Source organism: Filicampus tigris, chromosome 11, assembly GCF_054856515.1.
Source record: "Filicampus tigris isolate MCC_2025a chromosome 11, RoL_Ftig_1.0, whole genome shotgun sequence".
Classification (NCBI taxonomy): Eukaryota; Metazoa; Chordata; class Actinopteri; order Syngnathiformes; family Syngnathidae; genus Filicampus; species Filicampus tigris.
The window spans coordinates 20,818,544-20,836,738 of record NC_141227.1 but is presented as its reverse complement, the minus strand read 5'-3'; the positions used below and the strand labels follow the sequence as shown (position 1 = coordinate 20,836,738).

The 18,195-nt window shown below is 42.5% G+C and overlaps 1 protein-coding gene and 1 long non-coding RNA gene across 4 annotated transcripts in view; one reads left to right on the top strand and one right to left on the bottom strand.

The window, feature by feature from the left end:
- LOC147140102 (uncharacterized) overlaps positions 1-1,117 on the bottom strand; it is a 13,501-nt gene extending 12,384 nt beyond the window's left edge. For both annotated transcript variants that reach the window (XR_015088597.1, XR_015088598.1), the window contains exon 1: positions 849-1,117. This is a non-coding gene — a long non-coding RNA (uncharacterized LOC147140102). The remainder of the gene's footprint in view (positions 1-848) is intronic.
- On the top strand, positions 636-18,195 carry ptena (phosphatase and tensin homolog A). 2 transcript variants are annotated; one of them, XM_086044687.1, is made up of 10 exons: positions 637-1,589; positions 10,668-10,752; positions 10,857-10,901; positions 10,981-11,024; positions 11,918-12,156; positions 12,838-12,979; positions 14,326-14,394; positions 15,070-15,236; positions 15,827-16,138; positions 17,292-18,195. In XM_086044687.1, exons 1-10 carry the CDS (start codon positions 1,511-1,513, stop codon positions 17,475-17,477), a joined length of 1,368 nt encoding a protein of 455 aa, XP_085900813.1. In that variant the 5' UTR covers positions 637-1,510; the 3' UTR covers positions 17,478-18,195. The 2 variants fall into 2 exon arrangements, with proteins under 2 accessions (XP_085900814.1, XP_085900813.1); XM_086044688.1 differs by lacking the exon at positions 14,326-14,394 and having other exon boundaries at positions 636-1,589.

The following is an 18,195-nucleotide window of genomic DNA, read 5'->3' as shown; positions in this document are numbered from 1 at the left end:
CAGATTAATATTGAAAGGCTATTGCACTGAACCAACATCTGCTATGTGAATTATCAACATCTGCGATTGGTTAGTTAATTTAAGATATCTACATGCAAATATTCAGATATCCTAAATCAAGTTTTGACTAGGCGAAATAAAGTTGTAGATACTGGAATCTCCATACATATGACGCAAACGTGACGTAATCGTCCTATAGGCTAAGTGACATTGCAGCTCTTTGTCTGTCGTTTAGACTAGTCACAATTACGTCACAGATACCTTGTATTAAAGGTCTAACTGTACATTATCTATTATTATGTAAACCACGACTACTTAATAAAGGCTGTTGATTGATATATATTAAAAAAATGATGATCCCAGATGGTTAAATTAAGCTTTTTAGTGTTGAATCTGCTTTCCATACACACGCTGCGTGTACTGACGTCACATAAACAATACAATTTATTGTAGTTTAAAATGAGAATGAATTTTTACTGCATTATAAAAATCAACAATTTTCCCTATTCTAATATACATAGCGGCTCAGTTGTGAGCGAGGAAAAAAGCGCGAAAAAAAGTGACATTTTATGTGAGAAACTTCCCTAATTATAGTCACACGTGATCACTTTGACAGAAGGGAGCCGTCGCGTGCGCACCTCACGGATCCTTCCGCCGCCATCAAATATGAACCGATTGCGTCCCTCTTTTCGCTTCAAATATCACCTCATACCGCAGTTAAGATGAAATCGCCATTTATAAGATTTAGCTGCGGTTGAATAATCGTCAAATGGTCCGTTTGAATTGAACCGAGGGACTACACGGCGAAGGCGGCGGGATACGTGTACTAAAAGCACAGCCTGCTCTACCTTCTTTTTTCCTCGGTGGAGGCCATGATGGGAGCCTGAGTTCAGCTGGAGCGAGTAAAAAGGAAAGATGATTCCCCGGGACGGAGCTGTCAAAGCAATCTGTGCATAATGCTGATTTTTGTATAGTCTGCACACATCTGAGGTGGAGCCTGTCACTTTTTCCCCTTTCCGGCGATGTTCTCGACGAGCGCTCGGTGACAATGTTGAATCGCTAAGGAGGTCTTTTTTGGATCGTAGCGAGCTAGCCTAGCTCCAACCTCCCCCCCTCACCCCGTCCGAGTGACTGGATACGGGCTTTTTTTTTTTTTCCCCCTCTCCCCCCTTCCTTCGGGGGTTACCAGTGAGTTTTCTTCTCGCTTCGGACCGAACCCGGGGCTTATTTTGTGGACAACTGCATGCATTTCGCTGGGGAGTATTTGGAAGAGCGACCGCGGGATTGGAAAAGTCGGGCCTTCGCCGAGGAGAAGCCGAGCAAGGCCCGTCTTTATGTTCCAGAGGAAGCCTGTCTAATCCCAACGAGCTCGGCTGGCTAGCCCCGAGGAGGACCCCCCTCCCCTTCTCCCCTTACCGCGACCTACCGAGCGGAACCGCCGTGTACCACCGAGCCACCTAAAAGCCTGCTTTCATCATTTCCCCATAATAGACTCCTGTCAGCCGCTGCAATGACTGCCATTATTAAAGAAATTGTCAGCCGGAACAAAAGGAGATACCAGGAGGACGGCTTCGACCTGGACTTAACATGTATCCTTTCCTCCAGTGGGTTATTTTACTCATGCATAACGCCGCGTTGATGATTCTTATGAATCTTACAATGAGAAATGTGAGGGGGAGCTAGCGGGGGGCTAGCAGGGGGGCTAGCTGGGGCTGTCATCAAGCGTGTTTGAAAGATGGTGGATCTGTCAAAGCGGCGTGCACTCATGTCACCCTCGTATCGCAGCAGGAAATTCCCGTCCTACTGGAGACCGAGTGTGTGTGCTTAATAAAATGCAAGGTAACCGGCTGGTGCTGCTTCGAGCTTTAGCATTTGTCAGGCTCTCTAGTTTTATTCCTACCCTATTAGAACCACATGCATGTGATTCCTATCGGGCAAGATACAATGAGTAGCAATTGATTGAATTTACTAGTAGTGGTGTAGTTTTCATAGCTTTATCTGAGTTATTAGATTTGCGCGATTATGGGCAAAATGATAATCACGATTATTTTTTAATCACAGTTATTCATCATGTTGTCAGGGAATATCTGTTATTTTATTGCACTTTTCTGCTAAACAACAGTGTCCAATGCAACTTGAAAACGTATTATTTTTGGATAAATGATCATTAGAATACTAGCATATCGCCGCTGTCCTGTGAAAAACACTTATGTCCCATTTTTAAAAAAATTAAAAAATAATAATTTCGCATTACTGCAATGTCCTTAACGCGGAAACGCCATTCACGTAAAAATAAGAAAATTGAAAAAAAGGACTTGTTTTTCACATGACAGTGACAATATGCAAGTTGTAAATGTTACCATAGGCTAACTGAATTAAAATGCTATTACAGGGTAACTGCAGGTTACAAATTCATGTTTCGTGAACTCGTTTGCAAACTGAGGCAATGTTTACCATTGAAATGAATGAAAATGCAATTAATTTTTCCTCATTTTGATTGTTGTGTGGTTAATAGTTAAGTTCTGTGCAATATAGAAATAGGTGAAAACACAGTTTATGATAATTGAATGAGAGTGGGTTCACTAGCAAATCACTTGGCAGCGTCTTAACTAGACTTTTGGCTGGATGGGATCGGTAGATGTTTTGTTTTTTATGCTGAATTGGTGATCGGTTTTAATGTCATAATTTGCCGATTTGATCAATGGCGTCATTGATCTGATCTGCAAAATAAGACATTACAACACAAATTCATTCAAGCCAGGGATGTTCTGTGGTGCCATTGTTGATGCACGGTTTCTCAGCATATACAGTTGCAATTCTTTTCACTTTTTTCCGATATTTGTAAAGAATTGGGATCTTTTTTGGGGTTGCGGCTGTACAGTGAATAAAAAACTGTAAAATAGAGTGGCTAGGTTGGTCCATCTTCTGATGGGATCAGTTACCGTTTTTTTAAAAACTCACTTATAAGTGATCGGCTCCAAAATCCTGATCGTCTCAAGACTAGTTTTAAATTTTTAGCTCCAGTCAGGTTCACCTTTTTACTGCTAGCCCTAAATGACTACCAGCTCCCACAATGCAGCATGTTTTCTTTTATATACGGAGGCAGTTATGGTAACGCAACACGAGAATAAGCTCAAAGTTCTTAGCCTTCTGCGACCATGCCAGGACTGTTCATAAAGCGAACAAAGTGTATATAACCCGAGTTACAATTTTTACTTTTTAAAAAATGTTCATAACCCCAATTGTTCGTAAAACCGGGTCATTCGTAAGCCGGGGCTCCACTTCATCATGTTCGACGTCATTTGCGGTTCGCTTTTTTTGCCAGCTTGCTGAAGCTTTAACCATGTGCTCGCCCCCTGGTGGTCGGCTGACTACTGCTTGAGCAATAGCTTGTTTAGATGTAAATATCGCACATAATCAGGTTAATTTAATCGTGGCTGCCAAAATCGCAATCACGATTAAAATTTGACTAATTGTGCAATCCCGGTTTGTCGTTTTTTTTTCCCCTCCACAGATGCCTTGAATATCCTCAACAATGATGCGTGGTCCTTTTATATCTGTTTGTTTAAACTCCTTAAAAATGCAGAATATGCAAACATTTCTGTAGTTTTTCACCAGTGAGGCCTTGACACTTTTCCTTATGTTATCAAGGCCTTCAAATGCCAGAAATTGTCGGACTACCCTAAACTTGAAGATACCTTGTTTTTGCTGGCTAATTTTCTACTTTCATTGGCACAGTTTTGTACAACAGGCTGGTGCTGCTGCATCAACCGCTTTGGGTTTTTTTTCCCCTTTTTCTAGTTTCACTAGTCTATAAGTATATTCAAATGATGGTTATTTGTAAATGCACGTGTTGCCTTGTACACATGGTGCGCCTAGTGGAAATAGACTGACAATTTGAAATCATTTGATTTGGTTTTCCCTCCATGGCCAATAAGGCCTTGGTTATCCTGAACGTTGACACTTGGTTCTTAAATCTGTCATTCATCTATTTATATTTGATCAAAATTGACTATTAGGTTGTGTTGGAAAATGAAATTGAGATAGTAGATAGCATGTGTGTTTTTTTTTTGTTAATATTTGTCTTAAATCCCTTGAGGTAGTAGCCTTAAAATTCTCCTGAAAGTCTTAGAATTGCCAAACTTAGCCTTGTTTTGGCCATCTCGTCATGCTTGCGTTCATTTCTTAACATTTTTATATTTTTATGAGAACTGTATGCAGGTTCTGGATAATCATACATACATGTGTTCCCTTGCAGATATTCTTTGTAGGGAATGTGACAAATTTCTCATTAATGCCTGGTCGGAATTGGTGGAAATATTTGTTGTCATTCTGTTGGGTTGGGAAAGGAGATATTTGCCAACAGTTTGTAATGTCATCTTTTTGTTCCTGTCAGAGTTGTTTTAAATCCGTTGGAAAATCCCACTACCTTAAGCTTGAAGATAGGCTGTTATTCTACATTCATGCATTGGCACATTTACGTACTAGTGGTTGTCGGCCTACAACTCAATTTTTGTTCTTTTTTTCCGTCATAAAATCAGGTTGAGTGGCCGAGGGAATGTCTTGCTTGCGCTATTGGTGTGTTAGTCCCTAAAAAGTCTAAAGTTTGACTCCCATAAGCCTGAAAATACTCAGTGTTGGCGCAGTAATTCAAATCCCCAACTTAAATACTGATTTCTTGGGATGCTCCGATCGATCGGGCACCGATCACGATCGGCCGATTTCCGTGAAAAATTACGCAGTGGGAATGTTTTGATCGGCAATAAAAGGCTTCGATCGAGTATTCCGTCCACCGCAGTTGGCGTGAGCATGGCATTGTCTGCTATGTGTGTGGAGTTTGCGTCTTGTAATACTGTATATGCCATGAAAAGGTAGCTCGCGCGGGGAGCATGGCCGAAAGTTTCACTACAACCAACTTAATCCGACGTTTCAAGAACAAGCAATCGGGAGACTCCGGTGAGTTTCCGAGGCTCACCGCATTGAATAAAGTTAAGGCGGACACAGCGCAGTGTAAGTGGCATTATTGCCACAGGCAGACGCATTGTAGGTCACTTGTGGGCAACAGACCCACTATATCGTTTTTTAATTCACAAAAAGATTAACTGACTTTTTTCTCGTTGACAAATGAACAAGGTAGTTTGTCTGCACAAGACGACGTTTCTGAGTCGTTTCAATTTAGGAACTCATTGAAAAGTTTATTCGAGTGAAGCCTGCATGCGACTGTTTTGTCTACTTTGATTATATTTTGAACCACGCAATGTTTAGGTGGCGTGTTATTTATTTGACTTTTTGCATAATTAAGTCTTTTGAGACGGCTGATTATTTTTGATCTGTTAAAAACGGTGTTACTAAAAGCTGGTAAATGTAAGTTTTTCAGTTATCTTTGTGACTGACTAATTGTTGTGTTGTGCCAGCAACGGTTTTGTGTTTTTTCATGCTTTTGAAAATATATATAGATTTTTGTCAAAATTACGGCACTAATATGGATGTTTTTTTGTTTTTTTTTCAGATAATATTGCATAATAGCAGTCACCATAAATAAATGGAAAACTATAACAATATTCCATGTGGTCGGAATCGGTCTCACTCATGCATGATCGGTATCGGTGTCATAAAACCTGATCGGAACATTCCTACTGATTTCCTTTTTTTTTTTTCTTTTGGTTTTTTTTTTTTAATCACAAGATTATGGGGCTTGGTCATATAGTTGGATTTTTTAAAATGTTTTCGCAATAATAGTTACATATTAACATATGCATACCGCTTGCTAGAAACATGGACTGAGCGCTTTTGGATTGTTGTCTGAACTGGGAATTGGCGTATCATTCGATTAATTGATATATTTGATCGATGGTGCCTGGCGGGATTCAGATTGGAATTTGCCCGATGGCAAGCCATGAGGAAGAAGGGCGCAAAAGGCAATGTCCAAAGTGTGGGAAGAAGATAACAAAGTGCGGTGCGGTGTGTCTACATGTATCATAAAAGCATATCTACAAAGTTGCTGCATTGCACAGCCCGCGGGACAAACGAGTCCCCAAGTCTGTTTCGCCGAACCCCCCGGCGAGCGCAGCCTGGAGCTCGCGTAGCTCCTCTGACGGGAGGAGATTGGGTGCAGTGGGTGGCCCTCGTCGGATTGTAAAGCCTCAGCCGTGTGCTCACATGATTGCAGGAACAACTCGAGTCGATCCGATGCGTTGGCTGTGGTTTTTGTTGCGGAACTGTGTACCTTGCAGAGTTCAGTCGGACGCTATCTGATGAAATGTGTCATGACTCCATGGTTTAAGTGATTGTTGTATGTAGCTTGTGGTGACGGAGGCATGTCCCTCAAGGGAGGGCTGGGGGGGGGGGGGGCGACTTCTCTGTTTCTGGTTGTTACAATGCGGGCCCTGTTATCGCTTTTTGGCGCGGCGTCTGAAACAATATGCAGTTATGTAATACACAGTTAAAGTGGAGTTAAGCGGTGATCTTGTTTCGGCCCACCGCCTCGCTCGTCTTTGCTCTTTTTCTTGACTACTCCCACTCTAATTCTCCCTCCCCGCTTGCCCCCTTTTCCTCTGCTCTCCTCCTTTCCTGCCCCACCAACAACACACCTCCCTCCCCCCCCCCCCCGCTCACCAGTTCCCACTCTCCCTCGCTCTCCGTTGCAGATTTGGCGTATGCACAGAACCCAGGCGAGGGCTAGCTTTAAAAAGAAGGCGTTCCTGAAATGGCAGATTTTTTTTTTTTTCTTTTCTTTCTTTTCATTTTCCCCTCCTACTCGGAGCTTCCGTCAGGGGGTCTCGCGTGTGCGTTTCCTCCCAGCTGCAGACCCGAAGCGACCCCCCCCCCCCCTCGCCCCACCCACTCTAGTCCACCTCACCTCCCTCCCTCCACGCTCCTGGGCTGAGTCTCTCCTGGGTCGCTGTGGATGTGTGTTTAAAAAAAAAAAAAAAAACCCCACTTGAAATAGTTTGACTGGCATCACTTTGGCAGTAGGTCCAAGGGTTAGAGAAGGCTATGAAACGCCGTGTTTGACTTCTAATAAATGCTTTGATGCACGGCTGGGATCATTGCCGCCGCCCGTATGCGCTTTGGCTACCGTTACGGGAGCCACGCACTCATGGCTCACTGTAGCTGCTTGAAACAGAAGCATGAACAAGGGCAGCTTGGTGAGGGTGAACATTTCTATTCAAATATAGAGTGGAACACAATGGTTGACAATTTTGCTATAGGCAACACCTTTTTTTTTTTAACCCTGTAGGCGCTTTTAGAAGTACCATTTTGTTTTAGCTGTTTTGTAAGTTAAAAAAAAAAAAATGTAGCCGAAATTAATATTTGTGGTTTGGAAGTTTCCGGGATTTAATGTTTGCCCCTCATTCTGGCGTCAAAAGATTTGAGAAGTGTTGTAAAATCTCTCTCTGCAGTAGTTCAAATGGCAGAAAAATGACCACCTGGAAAAATTCTTCCTTTTTTTTCCCCTCCCTAATTTCCGGTTCTGGCCTAGGCGTCTGTGTAAGGTTTCCTGGCGCACTTGAGTCTAAAAGTGGGTTTTTAACGTTTAAAGTAATAAAATCAATCATAGTAGCCAAGCCGGTAGTGCCTAGCCAACTGTTGGCTAACGCTAGCAGCTAACAGCACTGCCTGGACTTGCTCCTCACCAATTGTCATTATTTTAACTCAACCTCATCGCCACTGACCCTGTGAGGACAACTTTCACTTTTTCTGTGTTTTCAGGTTGCGAACCGTTTACAACGTACTAGTTTGAGCGGCAGCGTTTGACCGTATCGTTATGATCAGTTACCATCCTACTTGCTGGGGTTATTTTTTTTTTTTTTTTTTTTTTTTTTTTTTTTTTTTTTTTTTTTTGTGGTGGTGGTCTTTTACCGTTGTGACTTTGCTAGGGTCCATCACGAGATTACCGCATGTTCGACCAAATCAAATTCCTGCCACGTCACAAGTGTCTTACGGTTGTGTTTGCGCGCACAATCTGCAGAGGTGGAAGTGTGTGTTTCCAGCTTTACTTCTTAGCGAGGATCTTGACATTCACTAACATGGCTCAACAGCGATGCGGGGAGAGGAGGGAAGGAAAGAAGTAAAAGAAGCTCAACATCAAAACGACGTATCCAATTAGAAACACTGAGCTTCCCTCTTTTGGACACAGGAAGTGTGAGAAAAGCTTGCCCTTTAGTCACTGGTTAAAAGTGTGAAATCCCTCGGCTTTACGGCGGAGTGCAGACTTCACTTTCAGGTAGGCGGCGGCGTTTGCTCGCGCCAACTCGATTATTCTCTCTTCACGGCAACCTGACACTGATGTGCTCCTCTTTTAAGAGCGTATGTGTGTCACTGTATAATTGGCCCTGACGCTTCCAGTCGCCTTTTTTTTCTTTTTTTTTTTTTTCTCTCTCCTCTCTCCCCCCCCCTCCTTTGCTGCAGCCCTGCTCGATGACATCATGCCATTCGAAAAAAAAAAAAAAAAGGCAGTCGAGATGCGCACAAGGCAGTGCCCCTTTCTTTATCTTCACTATGCCTGCTCGTTCACTGGCCAATCCATTAGGTACGCTTTGCTGGCACCAGATTGGACCCCCTTTTTGCTGTCAGATGATGAGATTTTCGTGGATTATGGATATGATAGTGTCAGACAGTTGATGGGTGTATATTTGTTGGATGCCCGTCCATAATGCAAATGTCCCACCTTTTACTGGATTAGAATCTGGTGACTAGAGACTCACTGCCACTTTCCAATAGCTCAGTTACCGCCGTATTTACGGTTATTATTTGATTGCTCTACATTTCTGTCCTAGAAGTTTTTTTTTTTTTTTTTTTTTTTTTTAAATATAAACTATAATTATAATTTAACGACCGCGTTGGCGTAGGTTAGCGATAAACTACGGCACGTTCTGACTTGCATACGAATTGGGTTATCTTAGAGGGAATCAAGTAAACCAAGGACCATCTGTGTAAGATTTTCTTCTAATTTCACTTAACTGCTCCGTACTTGGCATACTGTGCTGTTTGAACTGTTACTATCGGTTCCGATGGGTTTAAAGAACCACCAGACCAGATACTAGGCACAGTGGTATTGTTATAGTCCCCTATTTTTTTTTGAGAGCCTGATCAAATTTTGTTTTTGTTTTTTTGTTTTTTTCCTACGCTGATGACAAAAGCACCTGTTTTGACCCTGTGATGCCAAAGTCCCTTCTCTTCAGGCTTTTGCTCTACGGAAATGCTCTTCTGCCAAGCTCGTTCATCATGACTGGTTATTTCTGTTAGCTCAAAGGAGATTCTTTGACCTCTGCCACCAACGAGCCATTTTCTCTCAAGCCTCTTACTGGATTTAGTTATTTTTTATTTATTTTTTTTCCAGAGCCATTCTCAGTAAAAACCCCGGAGATGGTTGCGCTTCAAAATCCCAATAGAGCAGCATTGACAGAAATACTCAACAAACATACCATATACAAAGTCACCTTTGAGCACGTTTTAATTAGACTCTTTGAGTTCATTTCCCGATCCACGAATCGATAGAATGGATAAACTGGATGTCTTATGGTTTGACACCAAATTGAATCAATTGAACCAATCAGATGTTCTGGACGATTTACAGTAGGTGTTTGATCCATCAATTGTTCAATTCATTTCCTGGTTTGATTTGAGTTGGCATTCAAACCTGTTTTGACATCATGAGACCAAGACGACGTGTAAAAATTGATCGCAACAAGATGTTGTCAGAGGGAAGTTGGCCCTTTGCTGTTCAGCTCCTTGTTAAAAAAGAACAGCAAGTTGGGCAAAAGTCACGCAATTTTGAACAATTCCACAAGTGCGTTCAAACGTTTAGATCAGGTCAAAAAGTTTACCTGTAAAGGTTAAATGCATTTTAGGTTCATCCTAAAATCTCACCCAACAGTTGACATAATGGCGGTACGTATGAGTAGGACGTTATTAGCGCCATTTTACTCATCCATGCACCAAACCTCATGGTTTATGTAGATGCGTTTTAGTTTCAGTTTTTATCTCTTGTAAAATAAGAAAAATGGGACCATGTGCAAGGCAATCACCCAATTCGGAGTAGAGAAAGTCCAAATCACGTCTCTTGGTCACTCTCGCGCGCTGTTTGAACTTCAAGTGGCTCGTCTCGACCATACCTGAGCCGCTTCAACTGTCTACCGTGTGATATTCACCCCAGGGCGCCCGGCGTACCTTAGCAAAGCCTTGCGAACGCGTGCAAACTCAACCCCGGGAAGAGATACTCTCGTGTTGCAGCCTTGCTGATATAACGTTTGCGCTCTAAAAATACACGCAGGTCACGGAGCGGAGACTCTCCTCTCGTGCGCCCACATGTGGTCCTGGCCCGGGCTCGGGCAGGAGCGCAGTTCTTGGTGTCCTATCTCCTCACCGTCAAGGCCATCTGTCACAACACGCATGCACACAGATCAGCGTCGCTCCTGCGCTCTCATCTAGCCGCGACTGTAACGACACGGCGGTATTGACGCCGGCTCGAAACTTTGTCACGGTCTGCTGCCCATGCCCGCGTTGGCGTACTTGTGCGCTCCTAATTCCTAGCGATGGCCATGTCTCGTTAAATAGCCAAACAAGTAATTCATTGTGTTACGTCGCCGGCCAAAAGCGCCATTCAAAAAGGCCCCGTGCCCACAGACGCTGCACCGTTCCTTGACCCCCACCCGACTGAACAGATATCTACCCAAACATCATTGCCATGGGCTTTCCAGCAGAGCGACTCGAAGGCGTGTACAGAAACAATATAGACGACGTAGTGCGGTGAGTTGCTTTGCTGCCGCCGGGAAAAAAAAAAAAAAATGTTTGCCCCGCCGTGATCTCGCGTCCTGATTTTGCATTCCTTTTCGGCTCTCTCCCGCAAACAGGTTTTTGGATTCGAAGCATAAAAACCATTACAAAATCTACAACCTGTAAGTGTTCCTCGCAGTTTATTTCCACTTTCTGAGTTGTCTCATTCCTGATTTCTGACTGGATGTTTTCCCTTTTCAGCTGCGCGGAAAGACACTACGACGCTGCCAAATTTAACTGCAGAGGTACGCCACTTTGTTCCCCTTGCCCCCATGTGCCCACACTTTTCCATAACAAGTCATGACTCACCAAATTGCAAAATTGCGGGAATTTTCAAAGAGGGAAACGTTCCATGCGAATTAACAGGAATTTATGAGAACAAACCAAAATGAAAGGGTGGCTCTTAATAAGGAATGCAAGTAGAGTTGGAGAAAATGTTTACATTTTTTGCATCATCAAGGCTGAAACCAGATGCCATGCAATACCGTTGAATTTCCGATTCTGAATTTCTCAAACACAACATATTTTTTTCAAGAATATGTTCCCAGCAGGCCCACTAGTTGATACACGGCATTCTGATTAATTTTGCGTTTTTGGAATATAGATTAAGCAGCATAATGACATAATGACATAATGACACTGAAAATGACATCACAACTGCTCACAACGACCAATCACGGCTAATCTGTTTTCTAAATCTGAGCCGTGATTGTTCATTGTGAGCAGTTGTGATGTCATTTTCAGTCGACAGAAAATAAAATGGCCGCCCCCAGAGATGGCTAAAAACGAGTGGATTAACACTTATTCCACAAACGCAATATTTATCAGAATGCCCTTTTCCAACTAGTGGGCTTGCATAGAACATATTCTTGAAAAAAAAAAAATGTTTGCGCTGACTTGTTCCTTTTGAATGTGCACAACGCTTTCTGCAGCAAGGATCCTAATGGGTCTGATTGGGTCATAGAAATATGCTTGAATAGTTATCAAATTACCTTCCATTCCCAGTTAATTCCAATTTTGAAAACTCCCCATTTTGACTTCCCGTGGAAATGTACCAAACAATTTGCCACCCCTTTGCAATCCCATGACTCACAGGCTAGTTAAAATCTCACCAAAATGTCTGTCTGGCTTGCTCCAGTTGCACAGTACCCCTTCGAAGACCACAACCCTCCTCAGCTGGAGCTGATCAAACCGTTCTGCGAAGACCTGGACCAGTGGCTCAGCGAGGACGACAATCATGTAGCGGCCATCCACTGTAAGGCCGGCAAGGGCCGCACCGGGGTGATGATCTGCGCCTATCTCCTCCACCGCAGCAAGTTCCTGGAGGCCCAAGAGGCGCTCGACTTTTACGGAGAAGTCAGGACAAGGGACAAGAAGGTGAGCTCCACTTTCAGGAACATGGCCTGACCGCAGTAGGTCGTCTGAACTCAAATATTCAGGTCAAGAACGCGCTTCCTGGTTCAGAATGTTTGAACAATATTTTGATACTGTATATTAGGGCTGCAACTAACAGTGTAGTTTTATAATCGATTTATCTAATGTTTATTTCGGCGATTAATTGAATTAAATAAAAAAAAAAATTAAAAAAAACGTTTCAATTTCCATCCACTTATTTAAAAACAGGACATCACCGTATTTTACGGACTATTGAACGGGTCTATTTTAATACGTTTTCAATTCATACATGAGATGCACTGGCTTATAAGGCGCATTATCTTTGTGAATTATTGTATGTTAAATAGTTTATTGTAATAGTACCGTATGTTTATATAGCTTTAGCACTGTTATGCTAGCTTCAGATCAAACACGAAATAACGGGTGTCAACATCGTGAGTCAAACAAGTGACCGGCGGTTGTATTATTATTGTGGCTAATGCTAAATGCTATTTTGGTTGACATTTAGCGCACATTTCAGTTAGTCTCCTCAGTTTTTCAGTAGTAAATATTTGCTCTGGAATCACAAAGCCCAAAGTGGCCAACAGGTGCCTGGTGTGTTTGTCCTCTCTGAACCTGTCGTCGTTGTGTTTTTATATATTTTTTTATTTTATTTTTTGCCAGGGAGTGACCATCCCCAGCCAGCGCCGCTACGTCTACTACTACAGCTACCTACTGAAGAACCAGCTGGAGTACAAGCCGGTGGCGCTGCTCTTCCACAAAATGGTGTTCGAGACGCTGCCCATGTTCAGCGGGGGCACCTGCAGTGAGTCACACGCGCACATATGCTCATGTTCAACTTTTGGGAGCCTCAAATTGGGTCGGAGGCGCGCGCACACTCGCGTAGTGCATAGTAAGGCTCACCCACGCTGCGTTTTACCGCCGCAGGACACTGTGGGTCCGGAGTGGAGCTTCTCGTCCTTTTTGTAAGCAAATTGGAGCGCCGTACTCGCGGCCTGCTTTTTATTGATGAGGCCCCTCTACTTTTACTTCTCTTCAAGGTCGACTTGACCTTTAAATAATGAAGCTTTTTAGATATTATTAGCTCTCGCTCAAGAAACGTCTACCTCGGGAGGCTCCCAAATCGCAGACATACCCGTAATATTAATCATGCCCAATACACAGGAGTTGGCTTCTAAATTTTTAAGACTATGATACACCTTCAGGGACACTAATCACTGGTTTATGTTCACATGGATGATACATTATTGAAATTCTCACTTTTCCTTTACTGTTAATTCAGTTACTATATTTCTCGAAATCAGCAGGCTGAAGTTGAATTTCTTTACTTTGACTGTATGCGGTCTGAAATTTGAAGTAAAGTGACACATTTGCTGAATGGGTGTCTACTGCCTGGGAATGACACAAGTGACTAAAAAAATGCAGTTGAGAGTTATGTTAATGAAATGCATTTGCCTGCATTTCATGAATTTTTTTTTTTAACACGTGACGTTTTCACCTCAGTTGTCCATTTTGGGCTTAACTGTACACACACTTACATGTTTGTCTGCTCTGTTTATGGTGGCAAAAGGAAACAAATAACCCTGTTGTGTTAACTCGTACATGTGTGACTCACAATTTTGTCTTCTATGTGAATGCCGTGGTCCAAAAACTCATCTGTAAAATGTTTCTGTGGCTTCCTTACTCTTAACTGGATGGATTCTGCCTTTTGATTCCTAATTCTCATTTTCATGCTTTAAAGAGAAAAAAAAAAAGTGGACCTATTCTGAGTGATATACACACCCCAGGTTCTCAGTCAACAGACATCAAAGATGCTTATTTTGATTCTTTTTTACTGTTTAGTGCCATACAAATCATTATGACGTTTGTTTTATTTTATTCCTTCAGCTTTTTGTAACAGTTCCTTTTGAAGTTGTATTTGTGTGCTCTCACGGGCCTTATATGGCCCACGGGTTGCAGATTCCCCACCCCTGCCTTAAGTGTTTTGGTCGAGAGCGAGTTCCCTCGCCCCATGTAAATATATCTGTAAATATTTGTGTCCACCTCTCTTGTGTTTGTGCCTGCTATGCTCTCACTCTCGAGAACCCCCCCCCTTGCAGTCGGGCGCCGTTTGTGACCACCATCTCCCTTTTTTTTTCCCCCTTTCTTAAGGAGACAGTACAGTTAAAAACAGGAGCGAGCCGACCCCTCAGGGCTTCAAGAAAGGGAATTGGCATTGGGGTAAATGAGTCTTTCATCCATTTTTCCATTCCATTCATTTTATTTTACCAGGCCCCAGAGCAGGGGCGGAGCCATGGGTGGGCCTGGGTGTGCACAGGCCCACCCAAATTGAAAGACTGACCAACCAGTAGGATTCATGAAAAAATCTATCCTTTTAAATTATTATTGAATTATTTTTAATGAGTGTTTCGTTGTGTTTTTTTATTTTTATTGAATATTAAAAATGGCACAATTGTGGTTGTCTAAGGAATATCCTCACTTTATATTATTCACTTTGTCGTTTTATTTGAATATGCAATGTGTCAGGACAGGAGGATTGTGCTCAGTGAGAGGAATATTCAGGCCCACCCCGATTTTTTCCAAGCCCACCCATTAGCCACGTTCTGGCTCCGCCCCTCATCCAGAGATCCAGCATTTGTAGGCAGGACCAGACTTTAGGTAGCAGACTTATTGCCTGGCAGGATGAGACCAAACTATCAGAATAGGGTCCTGCATCTCTGGTTTTGGGTCTCTTCATGTGTAGCATGTTGCTTTCTCTCTTTTTAATGTCGGTGCATTTGCATGCATTCACTCACGTAACAACACATTGGCATCGTCACTCGCCTTGGGCGCTAAAAGCTCCTTCCTCACGATCACGCCTCGTATGTGTGGCGTCCTCGCCGCCGCCTCTTGCAGATCCCCAGTTCGTCGTGTACCAGCTCAAAGTGAAGATCCACACGTCCAACCCCACCCACACCCGGCGCGAGGACAAGCACATGTTCTTCGAGTTCCCGCAGCCGCTGCCGGTGTGCGGCGACATCAAGGTGGAGTTCTTCCACAAGCAGAACAAGATGATGAAGAAGGTCAGTGGATGCTTAGATGCTTTAGAGTGCACCGTTGTCAGCCATGAGTGCCTGTACTTTACACAGAAGAGACAGGAGTTTTTTTTCTTCCCAGCTTTTGTTGAGCCAATGCAGAGTACACATTTTGTTAATGTGAAGACCCAGAGACCCAACTATTTGTATACAAGCAATCAAATAGTCAACATTCCATTATATGTTCCCTTGAAGACAAATAAATGGCTTCCTCAAATAGATGTCTCCCTTTTCCACTGTTAGGAAAATGCTGTCAGGTAGTAATGGTCTCATTTTATAGATGCTATTATTCACACACAGACATAAAGGAGACATTTTATGGAAAATTGACTTTTTAACTGCTTGTGTCCAAAGAGGTGAGCCTCTGACACTTATCAAGTGTGAAATTACACAACCTAGTTAATATTTTATTGGAAAATATCTAGCTGTCTTTACATTAATATAAATAACGTGTCAAACAGAAATGTGTCATATTGTTGGTACAGCTCCGGTTTCAAATCTCAGTAGATTCATGGGAAGTCTTAAGAGTAAATTGTCATCTTTGCTTGAATGACCTAATTTCTTCTCGTCCGCGCCAGGACAAAATGTTTCACTTTTGGGTGAACACCTTCTTCATCCCCGGGCCGGAGGAAGGCGTGGAGAAGCTGGAGAACGGCGCTGTGAACAACGCCGACAGCCAGCAGGGCGGCGGGAGCGGCGGCCAGGTCCAACCGCAGCTGCAGCCGCCGAGCAGCGCCGACTGCAGGGACGGAAGCGTCGGCGGCGGCTGTGGCGGCGGCGGCGGCAGGGACGGCGGCGACAGGGACTACCTCATCCTGACGCTGACCAAAAACGACCTGGACAAGGCGAATAAGGACAAAGCCAACCGCTACTTCTCGCCAAACTTCAAGGTGAACCACTAATCCATTGTAAAATGAATCAACAACTATTTACTAATCGATTAATCACTTAAGAGACCTTTGTTCAATTCAAAAATGTCCAGACCTTTGGAAGTTCAGACTCTTACCAGTAATTATTCTCAGATTCCTGTAGTTCGACATGAAAGCAGACTGATTACACTTGTGTTTAATTAAGACTTTTGCATGCGCGAACATTTTGGCTGATTTTCTGGCGGACCAAACCGATACCGAATCATAATCCGTTTGTTTGTGCATTTTCTTCGCCAATTTGAAATGTCCTGCTTTTGAACAGAGGGATGGAAATAGATCATCGGAGAAATAACACACAGATAAACGATTGGTATGGTGATCGTTAGTTATTTTTTGTTTTTAAAAGGACAAAACACAAAGTGAGTAGCCCGTGGTCCTGTTCTAAACATAGATGACCAGTGATGGGATGTTGTCATTGATCATTTGAAACCCTAAACACTGGCCGTGGAAAAGTGTTGCATTTTGACAATCTGCTTCTTAATTATTGTAAGAAATAATTAACTTGATCTGTGTTGTCACATGAATGAATATAATTTTAGTAGTTAGTAGCATATAATGAACATAACGTTCTTAAATGTCATTTGAGCAAAGAAATGTGCATCAAACTGGTGGCCCTTTGCATAACTCAATACCCAAGAAGTAGCTCTCAGCTTAAAAAAAAAAAAAAAAGTTGTTGAACCCTGACCCTAGAGTCTGCTGGGTAGTAACATAGGATGCCGTGTTACATCTGTGTGTAGACCACAAATTAAAGTGAGTGAAAAGATCCATCCTGTTCTCACTCTCTTACTTTCAAGACACTGAAGACTATCATGTAATGTAACTTTGAGGAAATAAAAAGACAGTTTATCAAATAAGGGGCTAAGTGGAATGTTGTATACTTAACAACTACATTTTTATCCAAACCATGTCATGAGAAAAGTCAGCTAGCTTAATGCTAACTTTTAATGTGACAGGCTAATAGAAATGAGCATATATGTTGCACTTCTTATAAACCAAACACTGCTAATTGAACACATCCAAACAGAATATAAAACAATACTCAAGTCACTTGCAAGTTTATTTATTTATTTTCCAGAAAACCTCACAGTTACTGATGTCTATTTCCCCCCCACAGGTGAAGTTGTATTTCACTAAAACCGTGGAGGAGCCTTCGAATTCCGAGGCGAGCACTTCGACATCCGTCACGCCGGACGTCAGCGACAATGAGCCAGACCATTATCGATACTCTGACACCACTGACTCTGATCCGGAAAATGAACCTTTTGACGAAGAGCAGCACACGCAAATCACAAAAGTGTGAACTCTTTTTAAATAAGAAAATAAAAATAAAAAAAATACAACAACAAGAGAAGAAATTATACAGCAGAGAGAAAAAAAGGAGAAAACTTGAATATAAACTTAAAAGAAGAACCTTTTTGTCCCTTACCCTCCCCCCAACCTAGATGGCAATAGAATATCATCATGTCAAATGCCAATTTTAGGGGAAAAAAAGATGAGTATCCTGACCAATATTATTATTATTTTTTGTTTTTTTTTTTGTTTTGTTTTTTTGTCTTTATTTTTAAATTTTTTATTTTTCCCTTTTTGGCACGGCCATCGACCACGTGCAAGGTATTGACACTGTTGCCCACCGGGAAAAAGGTGCTGTAGCTATTAAAAAACAACAACAACAAATGTGTTTATATCTATATACATACATATATGTATATACATATATACATTCATATATAAAGGATTTTTTTGTGTGTGTGTCAAAGACAATGGAAAGAAAGAGAGTACCACAATCAGGAGAGACGGGAGTTGAAGTCAAGGACGATCTACTCGGGACAATGCTGCTCCTTCTCCTGTCCAAACCAAGGCCAGTGCTGCAGTCACTTTGTTTCACTCCCTCCTCTTCCTCCTCTTCCTCCTCATCTTTTACTCCTCCTCTTCCTTTACTGTGAATGCTTCTTGTGCTCTTTGCAGGCTGTCTCACGTGACTTTTTTGGCCTTTTGTGCAGTGCAAACTGCATGCGGGC